The 15,889-nt window shown below is 41.2% G+C and overlaps 1 protein-coding gene across 1 annotated transcript; it reads left to right on the plus strand.

Moving 5' to 3' along the window:
- Positions 1 to 1,743: 1,743 nt before the first annotated feature.
- Positions 1,744 to 14,485, plus strand: LOC120784627 (soluble guanylate cyclase 88E-like). Its single transcript, XM_040118574.1, has 16 exons — positions 1,744 to 1,871; positions 2,507 to 2,639; positions 3,206 to 3,377; positions 4,469 to 4,560; positions 5,863 to 6,120; positions 6,289 to 6,433; positions 6,964 to 7,089; positions 7,322 to 7,442; positions 8,864 to 8,993; positions 9,437 to 9,583; positions 10,027 to 10,173; positions 10,973 to 11,129; positions 12,157 to 12,266; positions 12,761 to 12,850; positions 13,271 to 13,389; positions 14,039 to 14,485. The coding sequence occupies exons 1-16, from the start codon at positions 1,744 to 1,746 to the stop codon at positions 14,406 to 14,408; spliced, it is 2,445 nt and encodes an 814-aa protein (XP_039974508.1). The 3' UTR covers positions 14,409 to 14,485.
- The last annotated feature ends 1,404 nt before the right edge of the window (positions 14,486 to 15,889 follow it).

The raw sequence follows: 15,889 nt of genomic DNA on the forward strand, positions 1-15,889 counted from the left end.
CAGTTCATTATTTCAATATTTAAAAAAAAAAAAAAAGTTATGTTATGTTTCAGTGCTGAAGATCAGAGCCGGTCTAGATCTGTATATTTTGCAACAGGCCGGACATAAAAGGCCACAAATGTCATAAAGTGACAGAAGGCCTGATCTTCCCTGTCTGGCCTCACCAAAAGGCCAGAGTCACACATTTCTATTAATTCTCAATCTCATTTCCCCCAGTGGAAGCATTGCATACGCCAGGGTATAAATCCAGTATAAATAAATCCAGGGTGTTGTGGCAGTGCCCCCTGGTGGAGAAGCGCTGAGTGTCTAACTTGACTTTGCCGGTGCTCTGTCTGTATTTAAGACTGAGTCAGCCACACTAGGCACCAGCTGATGAAAAAGCTTCTCTTATCATGAAAGTGCCAGGTTCGATAATAAGAAAATATTCTTTCCAAAGGCCCAAGCGGTTTGCGTGGGTCAAAACAGACACTGTGATATGAGTCAAAACGCAAACGTTTGTCACGTTTCAACCTTCACTGATTGGCGGAAGATAACGGCAGCCTTACCAGGAGGCCTGGATGTTTAGAAAGGCTTTATTGAGCCTCGCTTCACAAAGCAAAAGCAATACAAAACCTTTCCGACGCCAATCTCAACACAATGCATGTCATTTTAATGTGCACCTGACCGTAATTATGCAAATCGGAAGTAATTAGCCAAGAAACCTGGTGGCCCTAATGAGTTGTTGCAAAAGAGTGTAGGCTAATTTCGGATAATGAGCCTCACACTGTGTGCTCGGCTGTACATAACACAGAAGCTAAATGTTTTGTTTTTAAGGGATTCCCATACACGGCAATAGCCACCCACAGACTTCATCTCCATGCAAATGCCTCGCAAATTATACCCAGTCTATGTCTGACAGTCCACGCAGCTGAGAGTCTGAAAAACATTTTCTTTAGCATGTTCTTGGCTAGGCTACCTGCCACAAACATGCCTTGGTGCTGCTATTTTGGCCCGGGTCACCTGTTGACCTGACAGGCAAGTGTCAGGGGAGAGCACACATGTCAGCTGCAGGTGGAAACTCTCAGCTGGGGGCGATGCTGTGGCGCTGGACGGCACAGTTGGAGCCCAGGATAACACAGCACTGAGGGACTGCAGGTAAGGGGGCTTCTCTTTTCACCTTTGCTTCCTTTTTATCATTTCGGTTTCAGTTGGGGTGTTTTACTGCAGCTAGCTGATGGGACGGGAAGATCACACGCTGCCTGATTTCCCTGTGATGTTTTTTCAGCAGTTTGTTTTTGCCATAGTGGTGAAGTTTTACAGTAAGTGAAGAACAAAGCTGCGGTAGACGTGCACAGTTCAAAACTGCAACCGGTGTTTGGGTTTTTTTATTCTGAAAAAATACTCGCTTGACTGACAACCTTGCTCTTTTCTTAGATGTAGCGGCTGTCTGTCAGTTACCAGAGGTTTCATGAGGTTGTGTGTGACGCAGGTAAAAGACTGTTCCTCGTTTCCTTCACTTACTGCAGACGGACTGAAACGTTTGCCTTTAAGTTTGCTACCAGCCCGGAAAATTTTAACCAGGCCAAATGTCTTCAGTGCCAAGCAGCGTCTGTCTTCTCAAGGAGGAATGGATTTTCAGAGATTTCTTTTAAACTGTTGACCATAACAAAGATGACTATACTGCCTGAATCTCAGATTACATTTCTCCCCCCAGCTAAGCAGTTAACTTGGGCAGCGGTCTGGAGGTTTCCCAACCCTCTGAAGATGTACGGCCTGTATTTGGAAGCAGTGAACGATTACATCAACGAGTCCTACGGAGAGGATGTGTGGAGACTGATTGAGAACCGAGCAGAGATACCCCACCTAAAGTTTGTCAGACATCAGATGTACAAGTAGGTTTCCACTTTTGTCAATAACCTTTGCGCAATGCACAACTTTCGGGACGATCCCGTAAAATGTCTCGGCTGCCTTGCAGTGCTTAAGCCACTGGCATATGCGAGCGCACCACGTTGAAACCTGAAAATACTGCACGAAAAGGCGCTGCCAGTCGTGTTCAGGAAATATTTACGCTTTGTTTAGACGAGGCTCTATTCAGGAATCCGACGTTTTAAGCCTGCAGCTGAACTGCTGACCAGTGAGTGTTGATGTAGTTAACCGGGATGATGCATTTTCACAAGGTGAACACAGTGTCATTAATGATACAATGTAATGCAATTAAACCCTGTGGTGGTGCCATTATTATTAATTTGTGAAGCTTGGAATGTTCAATTATTCTTTTTACTACTTAGACTGTTTAGAGGCTATATGATGTTGTGCTTACCCCTGCATTTGATTTTGGTTGATTCTAACTAGTCACTAGTTTTCCTTTTTTTTAAATCGTTGTTATTTTTTATTTTTTTATTTTGGTAATGTCTCCACAGAAAAGCCGTTTTTAAGAATCCCACTGGGCCAAACAAGAGTTAAGAAAGAATAAGTCGAAATACAAATGAATGACTAACTTTATTCCCGTTTTTTTTTTTTAAAACAGTGACAACCTGATCCTTCGGTTGGCAAAGGCAGCAGGCGAGGTTCTGGGAAAGACCCACGATGAGCTGATGTACGCCTTCGGGGTCTATATGGTGAAGAGGATTGGAAACTACGGATATGAGCGGATCCTGAAGGTGATCTAGTGATCCTACCTTTGATTGTCTCGGCTATGAGCAGCAAAAAAAATAAACGTTGTCAGACAGATTCGACGTGATTCGTAATATATTAGTGATTCAGTTCTCACCCAGCTCACCCGATTTTTACATGTTTCCCAGGAAAATACCCTCCGGCACACGGGAAGTCGTACGTTTCACATTTCTGAATAAATGGGATAAGAAGTGGTTCTGTGGTTGTAAATATAGCTGACCAGAATCTCTAAAAAGCATCACCTTCAAAATTTTTGTGCAAATTCCCTCAGGCGAAATAATGGTTTCGTATATTTACTCAAAATGAAACATGATCAGGAAATCTAAGGGATAATACTTCGCTGCTTATGCAGTATCTGTATCTGTGTGTGTAGAAAAACAAAAGCAATAACTGCTTAGCACCAGAGAGACATTACAATAGATTTAAGAATAACCACTACCATAACTATCAAATATCCTGACGACATAAAAAATGCTTTTAAAATGAAATTCGTTTTATATAAACAACAGTTTTCGTTTACTGTTTAAATATCGTCGTCCTGCGTCTTTTCCAGGTGTTGGGGCGAAATGTGCGCGACTTCATCAACGAGCTGGACAACCTGCACGAGTACTTTCGCTTCTCCTTCCCCAAGGTGCAGCCGCCCAGCTTCTGCGTGGAGGAGGAGTGCGAGACGAGCTCAGCTGCTGGCACGCACCACACCCAAGGGCCTTTCACCAGTTGTTCAGGTAGAAAAAGTGTTAACTGGGCTGTGTTATCACCAATATATATGTGTGTGGGTTTCTGCCCATTGCATGCTGGGATAGGCTACAGCCTCATGTGAGCCTGAATTGGATTTTTTTTTCTTTTAATCACTGAGCAATTACGGTGCGTTTTTGCTTATTTTACGTAAATTTACTACGTGTTAGATGTACCGAACATTACCGTGGACCACTTTCCAACACATGCCGCAGTAGAGCCAGTTTTAATTAGTTTTTCTACACCTTCCAGACAGCTACAGGTCCTCGTTCGGTACGAAAATCAAAGTTTCCAGAGAACTGAAACCTGCTTGATATAGACAGCGCACAGTGAACAACATGTCTTGTCTTTTCTTTTTTAATCAAAGTTCTGTTATTGTTGAGTGGGAATGCATTGTGCACTCTCAGCTGCTTTACCATAAAATGGGACGGTGACAATATAAACGTAAAATTATGTTCGTAGCGGTGGAAGATTTAAGAATCACCAGTTTGGAAATTAATGTACATACTGTAGTGAGATCAACTGAAACCTGTAGCTAACTGAAAGGTGTTTAAAACCACATTCGGTTATTTTTACAAAGTAATCTGCAGTTAAAGTGAAACAACCAAAAAAGTCAAGGAAAAAGAGTTTAATGTGCTGTACGTTTTGAGCTAATCATATTCAGTTGAAATTTTCTTAATTTGGAATATTACATAACATAAATCTCAGATATCAGATTGACTTTTTTTTTTGTTCTGTGTGTTATTTGGAACTTTTTTTTGCCCCTTTTCCTCTTCATATTATTCCCTCCTTTAAATGTAACTACCTTTTAGTGGAGACTGGCAAAAACAGATACACAGTATGTGCAGTACGTGCACCGTATCCTTTGTCGAGAAGTAAAACAAGTGACTCGGTTCGTGAGGACGAGGCGGTCGTCACGCCATCAGGCAAGGGTAATCTGTCCAGGCAGAGCCAGTGATTGAAATTAGCACTGCAGTTTGCTCTAAAATTAACCTTACACAAGCTCATTTTGACTGAATGGGTTGTAAGCAAAATTGACCTCTACGCATCCATGACCAGTGCCTGTAATTGACTCCTGCAGGGCAGCTCTCTCAAGTGGGACGGCAATTCTACAACACAGATATTGAAGTGGAAATCCTGTCTAAAGAGGAAACCGAGAAAATGACATATGTGGTATGTACTTGGCCCCGGGTCAAGTATCAGTCGAGCTGCTAAGCGTCTGACCTTGACCCTGTGTCTGTTCTATCGGCGTGGAAATGGTTCCATCGCCTTCAATGAGAAGCCGGGTGGAGTTCTTGTTTACACTCAAACAGCAAGTGTTTATTGGATGGAGATAAGTGTTTATTGGCCTGGGACTCTGGGTAAACTCAGAATTTACGGCAGAACAAAATATGAAAGGCGCAACCTTGTGTACCTGTCGTGATGCTGTCTAGCATAAGGTAACATCGAGGTCACCCTTGTTTGTCCCATAAGCAGATAGTCACTCGTTCGGTTCCTTAAACAGCCATTTATTCACTATCAATGTTCAGAGTCCAAAAAAGAAATCAACATTTTCAATTCACCTCAGTCTCTATTTTCGTTGTTGCTTGCTTTTTGGTGACATCTAATAAGGAATACTTTATACAGAGTTTGTAAGTTGTAAACAATGGTTTTATTAATGTTAAAAAGCCATTTATTAATGCCTTATAAATAACTAATAAGCTATTTGTCTCTACAACTTTTAGGGAGATAGTTAAACTCACTCATCTGGGAACAGTTTTAACTACAGACTTGTTGAGTTATTTACCACTGGCTATTTATTAATGACTTACAAACATTTATATCTACAGATTTGATAGCCTGATAGAAAGTTAGGTTAATATTACAGGGTCATAACTTTCTCACATTATAATGAGCCATCAGGTCTGCAGTCACAGATGTTAGTAAGTCATTACTAAAGGGTTCTTTCACATGATAATCTGACAAATCTGTAGATGATAACTCTAGTAAGTTGTTAATAAATGGATTTAGGTGACTTTACTGTCCAAAGGGCTTTTTTACAATATAGTAACCCAAAGGAGGTCCTTATTAATTACTTATCTATTAAGCATCAGTAGAATATGTATCAAAAACACGTGCTTGTGGTTAAGTATGGAGTCCGTGCCTTTACTCATTTCCCAAATTGTTCTGATGAGGAAAGCTCTACGCAAACTAGCCTTAGCGGTCTGACTTAAATTTTCTGGAGGAGATAAATGAAATTAACCTTCAAGTATTATTTGCCCTTATGGGCAATTAGCTGTTGCAATTAAGGCTGGAACTGACAATTATTCTCATCATCAATTAATCTGTCAAAGTTCAAAGTTATGGAAAAAAACTTAATTACGTCAATGGTTTTGGTTTATGAACTGCAGTTTAATATCCCAAACCACCGCAAAAATATTTTCAGCAACCGAGTTATATTCCAGAGGTTCCATTAACTTTTCACTACTCGTCCAGGTTTATAAGATGAACTTTGACAATGCGGCCTTCAAGCACCGCATGCCCCAGCAGAAGACAGCCCCCAGCTACGAGAAGCTGCCAATGAAGCGAGGTATCTTTTTTGACATGTTCCCCTTCAGTGTCATCTTCCGCCGCGACATGACCATGTACCGCATCGGCGACGGCCTCAAGGAGGTCTTCTCCGACCTCCAGGGCAAGAAGGTCAACGAAGAGTTCACTCTGGTCCGACCCATGCTGGAGTTCAGCTGGGATAACGTGAGTTCAGACGGAGTTGTCCCTTTTTTTTTTGTCTAATCTCTCATTTCTAAGACTTCTCATGTGACCAAAATGACTGCCTCGCTGACTAACCCCCACATCCGTTCATCTTTGCATATTGTTATCGGTGCCTAACACCACAAAAATCTTTCTGCTTTCCCCGATCAGATTTACACCCATTTGAACAATGTATTTGAGCTGTTGTCAAAAGCAGTGGTGGAGAGCAAGCAGAAGGTCAACATCCCCAAACTGAGCAAGGAGGAGCTGGAGGAGAACGAAGAGAGCGAGAAAGCAAAGAGGGAAGAAGAAAGAGGTACCAGTCTTTCCATTTCAATTTTTTTTTTTTTTCATTTCAATGCATAATGTATAAAACAAAGGGTTCATTCCAAATGGATGGGATCACAAAATGTCCATCGAGTAACTCCCTCATTTTAGTCCAAAGCTGCTGTGTCCAGACAAAGCAAAATTCAACATTTATAATACATCCAGGCAGAAATTAATGTTAAACTGATTGAGAAGCCAAACCAGTACCAGTAAAAAGCACATTTAACTGAATTTAGATACATACCGGGAAGACGAATATGTTCTGCATGTCAGGAATTTAATTGGAAGCATATTGCCTAAGATTTTTTATTTCAATGTTACGTGTAAGAATGAAACTCATTTTGATTTGGACATAATCCAGAATGCACCAGAACAGAATTTATAACACAGTGATACATTTTACATAAATGCTCTCCTTGAACATTGCTGGTCTGCTATTGCCTGACTGTGTGATGGCAAGTCTCCTGGTTCATTAGGTCTTTTGTCCTCTCACTGTTTCTGCTGCTCTCCCCCCATCAGAGCCAAAGGCAGCGGAGGAGATGAAGGGCACGGACCAAGAGTACAGCAGCGCTCTCACCCAGTACAACAGCTCTGCCAACTCTGGAGGGGAAGATATTGAACTGCTGGCATTCCAGACTGTCACTGGTCAGAAGACTCGATACTTTAGCCTTTGCAAACAGTGTTTGTTAGTTTTCTAGTTAGTTTGTCTCTTACATTTCTGGAGGAGTGCAAGGGGTCAACCGTTTTAAGACAACCTATGTCCCACCGACTGTCTTTCATATTTAAATTTTGAAACTCTGATTTCACTTTTCTGATCACATGCTTTTTTTTTTTTTGGCCACAATCCCGGTATCCTGTCCTTCATGATTATTCTCAGGGAAGTGTAGCGAGACCATCTTCGAGGACATGCGGGAGCCTCCGAAGAAGCCACTCCATCTGAAGGGCCAGATGAAGTATGTCCCCCAGTGGGACTCCCTCATCTTCCTGGGGACGCCCATGTAAGACCGAAAGTCTACGGTTTGACCGTGTTTTAATGGTGTTGACTCAGGAGTGGAGGTCTTCACACGTCCACGAGACCCAACTGGCCACTAGAGTCGGGCTGAGTCCAAATTATATTGAGTTTTTTTAGTGTTATTCAGACATATCATGTGGTATGCGATAATCATTTTAGGAGAAAATGTTTTTTTGAGGTGAACTAGTGAGTTTGAACTGTGAAGCTCAGGAAAAAATGACAGGTATTGCTTCCCTTTTAAAGTGCAGCTCTTTGGTAATAGGTGTTGCATTGTGCTGCTGCCAATGTCGTCGTTTCCTTCCTCTATTGGGGTCATTTGAATCTACTGCATTTTGACTCGGGTCGAACTATACTTTATATTGAAACAGGTCCGACTCTCCTCCGGTCACTTTGGGATCGGGTTTGGCTTTTTTTAAAATAAAATAAATGTATGCATGTCGGGTTCAGATAGATTTTCCACCTCAGGTGGGCCCAATATTTTTGACCAGTTTTAAAAAGTTAATTTTCATGCACACAACAATCCAATCTGGGGAAAAATTACACAGAAAGCAACATTAAGTGTTGCTGTAATGCTTAAACAGTGAGTGCGGCCTTTTACTTCCACTAAGGAGACAGACCTTTATTTAAGGCAGGCTATTATTAGAAATAAGCATACTGCATATTTCTAATTTCCCATTTTGTAAATACATTGTTAAGTAAGAAGCCTTCCCGTTTTCTGACCTGCTCCTATTTGCTGCCATCACTTACAGTTGCTGTTGCCTGCTGTTAATGGTAATAAAACTCAAAACCTCCTCCGTATGTTTCACAAACATTTTGAGTAGTTCAGGGGACATAGTACCCATATTTTCTTTGCAGCCTTTTGTTGTGAAACAATTACAAGTGTTAGGTTTAATTAAAATCAGCTTAATTGAAAAAAAAAAACAACAACATAGTAACATGTAACAATCAATCAATTAAACAATGTGAGAACAGTATTTCTGTTGAAAGGAGAAACTCAAGAGTTACAGTACAATGGTGAGTTTGGCAGGATTACTCTATGCTGTTGCACTGATGGAATTAATTCTGTGGAAATACATTGGTGGGATATGCTGATTTGATCATCACAGTGTTACAATCTCTGTTTTACCCCATCCTGCATTTAGGACAGGCCTGTAATATTTTTGAGAACCAATTTTGTACTGGCCTTTATTTGATAATTTATTGTAAAAGCAAGGCAGCAGATTAGTTTGCAATACCCTGGCTTTTTTCTGTGTGTGTTCAAACGTTACCTGTTCAATGCTAAATACACTAAATGTTACGACATGTTATTAGCCACTGAAATCAGGGGTTACAGATTGGACTTTTGTAGGCCAGTTTGGTTCATTTTAAAGTTAATATTGTCTTCATTCCCTCTCCTTTTTCCCGCAGTATAGAGACAGTGGAGGACATGATCAAAATGGGCGTATATGTGAACGACCTCAACCTGCATGACTCAAGCAGAGAGCTGATTTTGGCCGGGACACAGCAATCGGCTGAGCTGCAGCTGGCCCTCGATCAGGTGAAGGAAAAACCGGGAATCCTTAGTCTCCAGAGGCAGAGCATCATACTAACAAAGCAGACTTTTGTTCAACAGGAGGAATTCAATTGTACAAACTCGTGGACCAGGAGGGCAGTTTGAGGTGGATCATTTTTGTCTCATCTAATGTATTGTTATAATACTCGTATGATTCATATCAGAGGTCATATTATATGATACACTGAGCGCTCACTGAGTGCACAAAATGTAAGAACTGTCAGTTCTATCTGTCTATGAAGCAGTCGGACAAGGTGAGCCCAGGTGAAAGCTCTGCTCCCCTGTTGACTTCACCCATTAAATCCACTTCAGTCATGCAGGAGAGATGTGGATTAAAAGGATTAGAGAAGGCAAAAAGGGATTTTTTTAGCTTTAAGAGAGGTGAGACTGTAACCGTAGACTCTTGTGTCCCGTTTCTAATCCTCCAGGAGCAACAAAAGTATGCTCAGCTGCAGGAAATCATCAAGAAGCTGGATGAAGAGAAGAAGAGAGGAGATTCTTTGCTGTACGCCATGATCCCTAAAGCTGTGGCCGACCGCCTCAGGAAGGGGATCACTGCACTGGAGACGTGCCAGGTACAAGCCAGTGGTTTTTGTTAAGGATAGTGGTACTCCAAAATCACAATATATCAGAGCATCGGGTTCTGAGAATGGGCCGTGAACACAGCATCCAACTCACTCACAGGGAGGGCGTGTGTCTTGCATCTTAAGTACTTTTGTACCAACCAAACCTGTCACATAGAAAATTAGATTAAAAAATCTTTAAATCCAAAATTACAAAATCAGTACAAACTATCCAAAAAAGAATATTCACATGGAAACTCTCAAGTATAACAATAATATTTAAAAGAAAAAAAACAAACATCTAGTTGATGACTCAAGGAACCTGTGTGTGACTGATACAATGCAGTGGCTATCACCTCTTTCCGGCGCAGGTGCCATTTAACCGACGCATCTAGAGTCACGGTGAGTACACCCGTGTTTGCTCGGTGTATAACGTAACCCTATGTGTGTCCCAGGTCTTCCCAGATGTGACGATCCTGTTCAGCGACGTGGTCAAGTTTAATGAGATCTGCATCCACATCACACCCATGCAGGTGGTGGACATGCTCAATGAGATCTACATCGTCTTTGACACGCTCAGCGAGAAGCACAACGTCTACAAGGTAAGGACAAGAAACCAACGCACCCAACCAGGTCTGCATGCCATTCAATTATTTCCAACTATTGTGTGTATTTTGAGGTGTATCTTTGACGTTCTTTAATGTTTTTAGGGTCTCTTTTTAAAGCATGCTATAGATATTTTTAGAATATAAAACGATAGCTGATGATTATCTTAACATTTGGCCTTTTTTCCTGCTGAGAACGCAATTCTACCAGAATTTGTTTCTTTCTTGTCAGAACGGAAAATTTCTAAAACAGTCATTAGAACATGAAAAATGTAATTTGCTGAAACCTAAGTCACAATAAAATTAAGAAATATGAAAAAACCCACTTAATTTAAAGCCACTATGTGTTGAATTTTTTGTGATTCTTTAAAGTAATTCTGAATGCAAAATTAATCTTGAAGTTTTTGTTCAAAGAAAAATGACAAATTCCTGTTGGGGGCAGTACAGTCTTTTTGGATGTGATGTTGAGTTATTGGAACTGAAGTCAGAAATTTTAAATCTTGCACAAAGTTCCTATAAAAATACTATTTGAAAACACATTCTGATGTGTCTTAGCCTGGGTGAGGAGGTGAAACACACACACACACACACACACACACACACACACACACACACACACACACACACACACACACACACACACACACACACACCTGGGCGATATGTGGAGCCATCAGGGTGTGAGCCATTCGTAGTGATTATTGTTGTGGAGTGATACCTTCCCAAGTGGGAACAAGTCAAAATGTTCTACTGACACTAATCTCATCTGCGAATCATGGCTCTCCTTTCTGTCCAGGTGGAGACAATCCGTGACGCCTACATGGTGGTGGCGGGCGTGCCCAACAAGACCACCTTTCACGCGCATCACATCTGTGACATGGCTCTGGACATGCTGAGCTCCATCGACCACCTTAAAGACCCCTCCACCGGGGATAATATCCAGATCAGAGTCGGTGAGCAGTACGACTGCCCGGTGCTTTAGTGGCTCAGCAGTGATAAGGCCCCAAGATTATTTTGATGTTTTGGGCTTTGACTGTTGCTGTCTACGGGGAGGTCATCCTTGAACTGCAGTTTCTTCCAGGCTGAGGTTTTTTGTCCGCTCAACAAATCCGCCACTTTTAGTAACAAGCCCTAAAAATATGATCTTGAGATTTTGGGGTACAATAGAAGGATTTTCCTTCTACCAACCAGAGGACCCAAGCAAAGAATACAGATCAAGACATTGATTCCCTACTGTCACGAGGGGTTGCTGCTCTGAAGCTGATCATCTCCACTGACATCTTTGAAGCGAACCGAGAATTTTCCCAATAAGGATCACGTTCATATAGTTTGCATATCCCTAAATGATTTAAAAATGCGTTAAATTATTTTACCTGGGGTCGCGAAACCATCAGGCAGCTGGAATTGACTAAACATTTTGAATTAAAGTAGCATTAAAGGATCCATCTATTCTGCAAACCGCTTATTCTGATCACGGTATGCCTATCCCAGCATGCAGTGGGCTAAAAGATGGGTAGACCCTTGACAGATCGTCAGTTTAAAAGCTAAACACTTGAGGAAAACATCACTTTGCTGTACATTATGTTTCCAATAGCAGGAAAAACTTTCAGTCAAGACTGGAAAGCAAGTGATGAGTCATTAGTATCAGTCAACAAACCTTCCACTCCCACATAAATATATTATGGTTACGTTAAGGGGATGGTAACAGTAATCTTTCTAAGCTTTCTAGGTAAAAATAAAAAGTTCAGCTTGTTGACTGAATCATGATTTTATTTTATGTTCTCACTCTGAACACAGGACAAAAGATATACAGTTATGACCCTCGCTGTTGAAAAAAAATAAAAACTAAAGTTAAAAACTAAATGTAAACCAATTTTTCTCCATAAAAAAAAACGGTAAAAGCACTAAAATAAGGATTCAGGCAGTTGAGGGGGAAAATGTGCTCCTGTTTGTTTCCATAAACTGTTTCTCCTCTGTCAGGTATTCACTCAGGAATGGTGGTGGCTGGCGTTGTAGGTCTGAAGATGCCTCGCTACTGTCTGTTTGGCGACACCGTGAACACCGCCTCACGGATGGAGAGCAATGGAGTGGTGACTACACTAATATATATTTAACCACCCAGAAACCCGGCGAAACGTGCTAAATAACCTACGGCGAGAGTATAAACAATTGAAATAACATTCATGATTTCCCTCGGTCAAATTCATGTGGATTACTATAGAAAACCATTTTCTGTTTAATGACGCCGCTGTGCATGTTGCTTTTAAGTTAATGCGACAGGCTAATCACTTCATTTGCTTTCCATTACTTACAATAATAGAAAGTAATGTCATGTTGTGTGGGAAATCTCTTCTGTGATGAACAGAAAATAAATTGAAAAGCAGGCAGTTTGTGCTCTCTTAATTCCCTTACTATACATTCCCCTAAGAGAGGAAAACTCTGAATGAACTGTCATTTTAGAGTCCAGTAAGCCAAACGTTTTAACTTTCCTTTGCTGATTTAAGAAGGTTTCGATATAAATGTAGCTTGTCTTTGAATACCCAGCTTTAGCGGTAGTTTTCTCTGTGTGCGTCTGTCTGAGCAGGGCATGCAGATACACATCAGCCAGACCACCAAAGACCACCTGGAACACGAGCCCTATATCATTGAGGAGAGGGGCAAAATCTTTGTAAAGGTAAGAGGTTGACATCAGCCACTGACACATGCCTTTTGCTAGTCTCTGTCATTTTTTCGATTATTTATCAATTATGGCTTTCTAATCCGCCATCACCTGGACTGAGATGGACATTGTGATTAATACTTGACATTTCAAGTTTTAAAAGTCTTGTAGCCGTAACTGAAGCACTTTATTCCCAGCTGAGGTCTATCATTTGAAAAAATTTACACCTGCCTTTGGAGGGAGACTCTCTGTTGGGTGTTACTTAAAATACTCACATCTCATCGGCCAAATCTGAAATATTTTAGACTTGAAAGTCCAAGTGTTTAATACTGATTTTAGATGAAATGTTCTTTCCAACACGTATAGACAGCATTTTTTTTCCTTTTTCCCTATTTTTTTTTAAGTCAGAACACTTGTCTTCCTAATATCATACAGGGTAAAGGCTACATGAAGACCTACTGGCTGAAAGGAAAGAAAGATCTATCGTTCAAGACCCCAGCAGAGCTGCGCTACAGCAGTGAACAGAAAGACTCTGATGATAAGAGCTCTAATGGGTGAGTAGACAAAAGGAGAGCGGTCTGCACCAAAGAACCACTTTTCCTCTGCACAGTGTGGACTCAGGATGCCCCCTGTTGATTCAGTCAGAGCTGTGCTCATTGCTCCCTGCATAACCCGGCGGCGACCGAAAGGCTGTTTCAGGTGCTTTTGTATGTTGGTCTTGCTGACTACCAAAAACAAAATTTATACTCAGATGGCAGCACAAAAAAAAATTGAGAGACAAAACAGGGAACAAAGCTCTTCACAAAACATCTCTTTTAACTATTTAGTCTAATATCAAGACTTTGAGACTCATTTTTCATTAAACAACTAATAAACTATTTGATAAAATAATTCCACTTCTTCCCAGTGGAGTTTACCGTTTTTCATGAATTTTCTCGAAAAGAACCTACTATCTTGAAACAAGACCGAAAAGAGAAGATGAGCGTACTGGTATTGAGCAAATGAAAATTGTTTTCAAAAAAGATTTTTTCTATTTTTAGAGAAGCGTCTGTTTGGAGGACTAAGCTCTTTACAACTATCATCCATGGGGCCAAATGTAGAAATCTAGCATTTCAGACAGAATTACATTTGTATTGTCTCTGAACCTTTTTTTTATGTCTTATGTGAATCGCTGTGAATTCAACCAATGTGTAAATGCACTAGTTCCACAAGCACCAATGCCAAGCACATGGCCTCCAACCTCCACATCACCAGCAGCGAGGAGCAAGCAGAAGGGAAGCCAAGCCCCAGCGACCTCCCCCTGGACACCCTGCCCCCACCAGAGGCCGCTAATGAGCCCCCCACCCTTTCAACCGAGCTTCAGGAGAAGGAGAAAGCCAAAAAGACTAAGAACAACAAGGGGGCCAAGTTGGATGTGCCCCAGGGAAACGCGATGCTGGAGTCTTCGCCGCCCGCTGACGGGCTGGAGAACCCAGGTCCTTTCCTCAACAACAAGAGAAACAGCTTCAGGCAGCACTACGCCAAGCTGCCCACCAACCTGCCCATGCGCAGCGCCGCCTGCTCCATTCTGTGACAGGGAGGTCATAGCGTAAGAATACAAGACAACGCCAACATGTGACGAGGGTATGAAGTTCAGTCAGGGGCAAGACAAAGCAGGCATTTCAACCTTTTTATTATGTATGGTTACAGACAATCTGCATTTTGAATGCCACTGGGTGTCAAGGGGTTGTGACAGATGTAGGATTTTGAGTTATCTGTCAACTCAAACTAAAGACCAACACCTTAACTTTTCAACATTTTCCACTAAAATCCACTTGTATTACAGTTAAGTTGTCGCAGTATTTTTGGCTGCAAGTGCCCGATAATTAAAAAAAAAAAAAAAGCCTGTACAATGAAAAATATCCGATGGAGAAAACCTGCATGTTGTTCCTTTGTTTCATTGATTTCCTGCATCTAAGCATGTTTCACAACATGCCTTCCTTATGTCGACTGTTTAAAAAAAAAAAAAAGGAAGTATAACGTCTAACACACAAGAAAGAGAAACAGAGAACCATGAGAATGAGTTTATTTCTGATTTTCTTTATCCTATTTGCTGTATTATTTTACAGCTGTATAAGCAATCCATGGAGTGAGTGCTATTACTGCTACAGGAATTATGTTCAAATGTATAATGACGACAAACTACAGGATGTTTCGGAAAAATTAAAGTAAGCCGTGCTATGACACGGCTTACACGGTATCTAACCTAGACGGGAGCCTCCACATGAACAGAAAAAACTAATTCTGTGGATGCTTCATTTTGTTAAGTGAGAGTAGACGTCAGAGGTTGTATTTTATTTTCTTTAAACTAGGCATATGGTAATTCAGTAGGCTTTTGGCTAGAGTTCTACTTTCTGTATGTAATTGACTGCATTTGTTTCACTACATGATAGTGTCATGAGTGATAGTGTACTTATATAAAACTGTATGTACAGCTACTAAAACTTTCATGTTTTCATTTTTTTTTTTTGTAATCGGGTCATGACACTAATCTACCGCTTAAAGTGTTTGGTGGTTTCAAAAAACACTGGCCCACCATTCATCTGCCAAGTTTTCGGCCCCTGATCTCCCATTGTCACATAGAGCAGCCCACACAGTTCCACAGAACTGCAGAGAGGATGTGAGTGATCGACCCTGGTTCAATGTCGTCTGTAGACACCGCCATGCCTTTTAACAGCCACCAGGAGGTGACAGGATGACCACAAGTTAAAGAATAAATTCATTAGTTCATAAATCAGGGACTGTGAACAATAAGCGAACTAATTTCTGGCTCCCTGAGGTTCTTAATACCTAAAAAACAAGTGAAATTTGTGGATTTTGTTATGTATGGGGAGAAAATGAATCCGTTAACTGCAGGCTGATCAGATTAAATCTCTGGCCTTCCCGGAACCCGCATCTGTTCGATCTCGATCCGTGCTCACCGTCTCTCCTATAACGCTGCGAGCAGAAAAGACAACCACGAGCACAGAAAGCACCTAAGCTCGCCAAATCCTCCATCCAATTCAGGCTCCCAAT

The sequence above is a fragment of the Xiphias gladius genome, chromosome 22 (genome assembly GCF_016859285.1).
Source record: "Xiphias gladius isolate SHS-SW01 ecotype Sanya breed wild chromosome 22, ASM1685928v1, whole genome shotgun sequence".
In the NCBI taxonomy this organism is placed as follows: Eukaryota; Metazoa; Chordata; class Actinopteri; order Istiophoriformes; family Xiphiidae; genus Xiphias; species Xiphias gladius.

Bases quoted from the DNA above. Each gene is read 5' to 3' on its own strand.
- LOC120784627 (XM_040118574.1), top strand. From the start codon at position 1,744: ATGTACGGCCTGTATTTGGAAGCAGTGAACGATTACATCAACGAGTCC. The intron at 6,121-6,288 runs GTGAGTTCAGAC...TTCCCCGATCAG, and splicing joins TGGAGTTCAGCTGGGATAAC to ATTTACACCCATTTGAACAA. The intron at 7,090-7,321 runs GTCAGAAGACTC...GATTATTCTCAG, and splicing joins GGCATTCCAGACTGTCACTG to GGAAGTGTAGCGAGACCATC.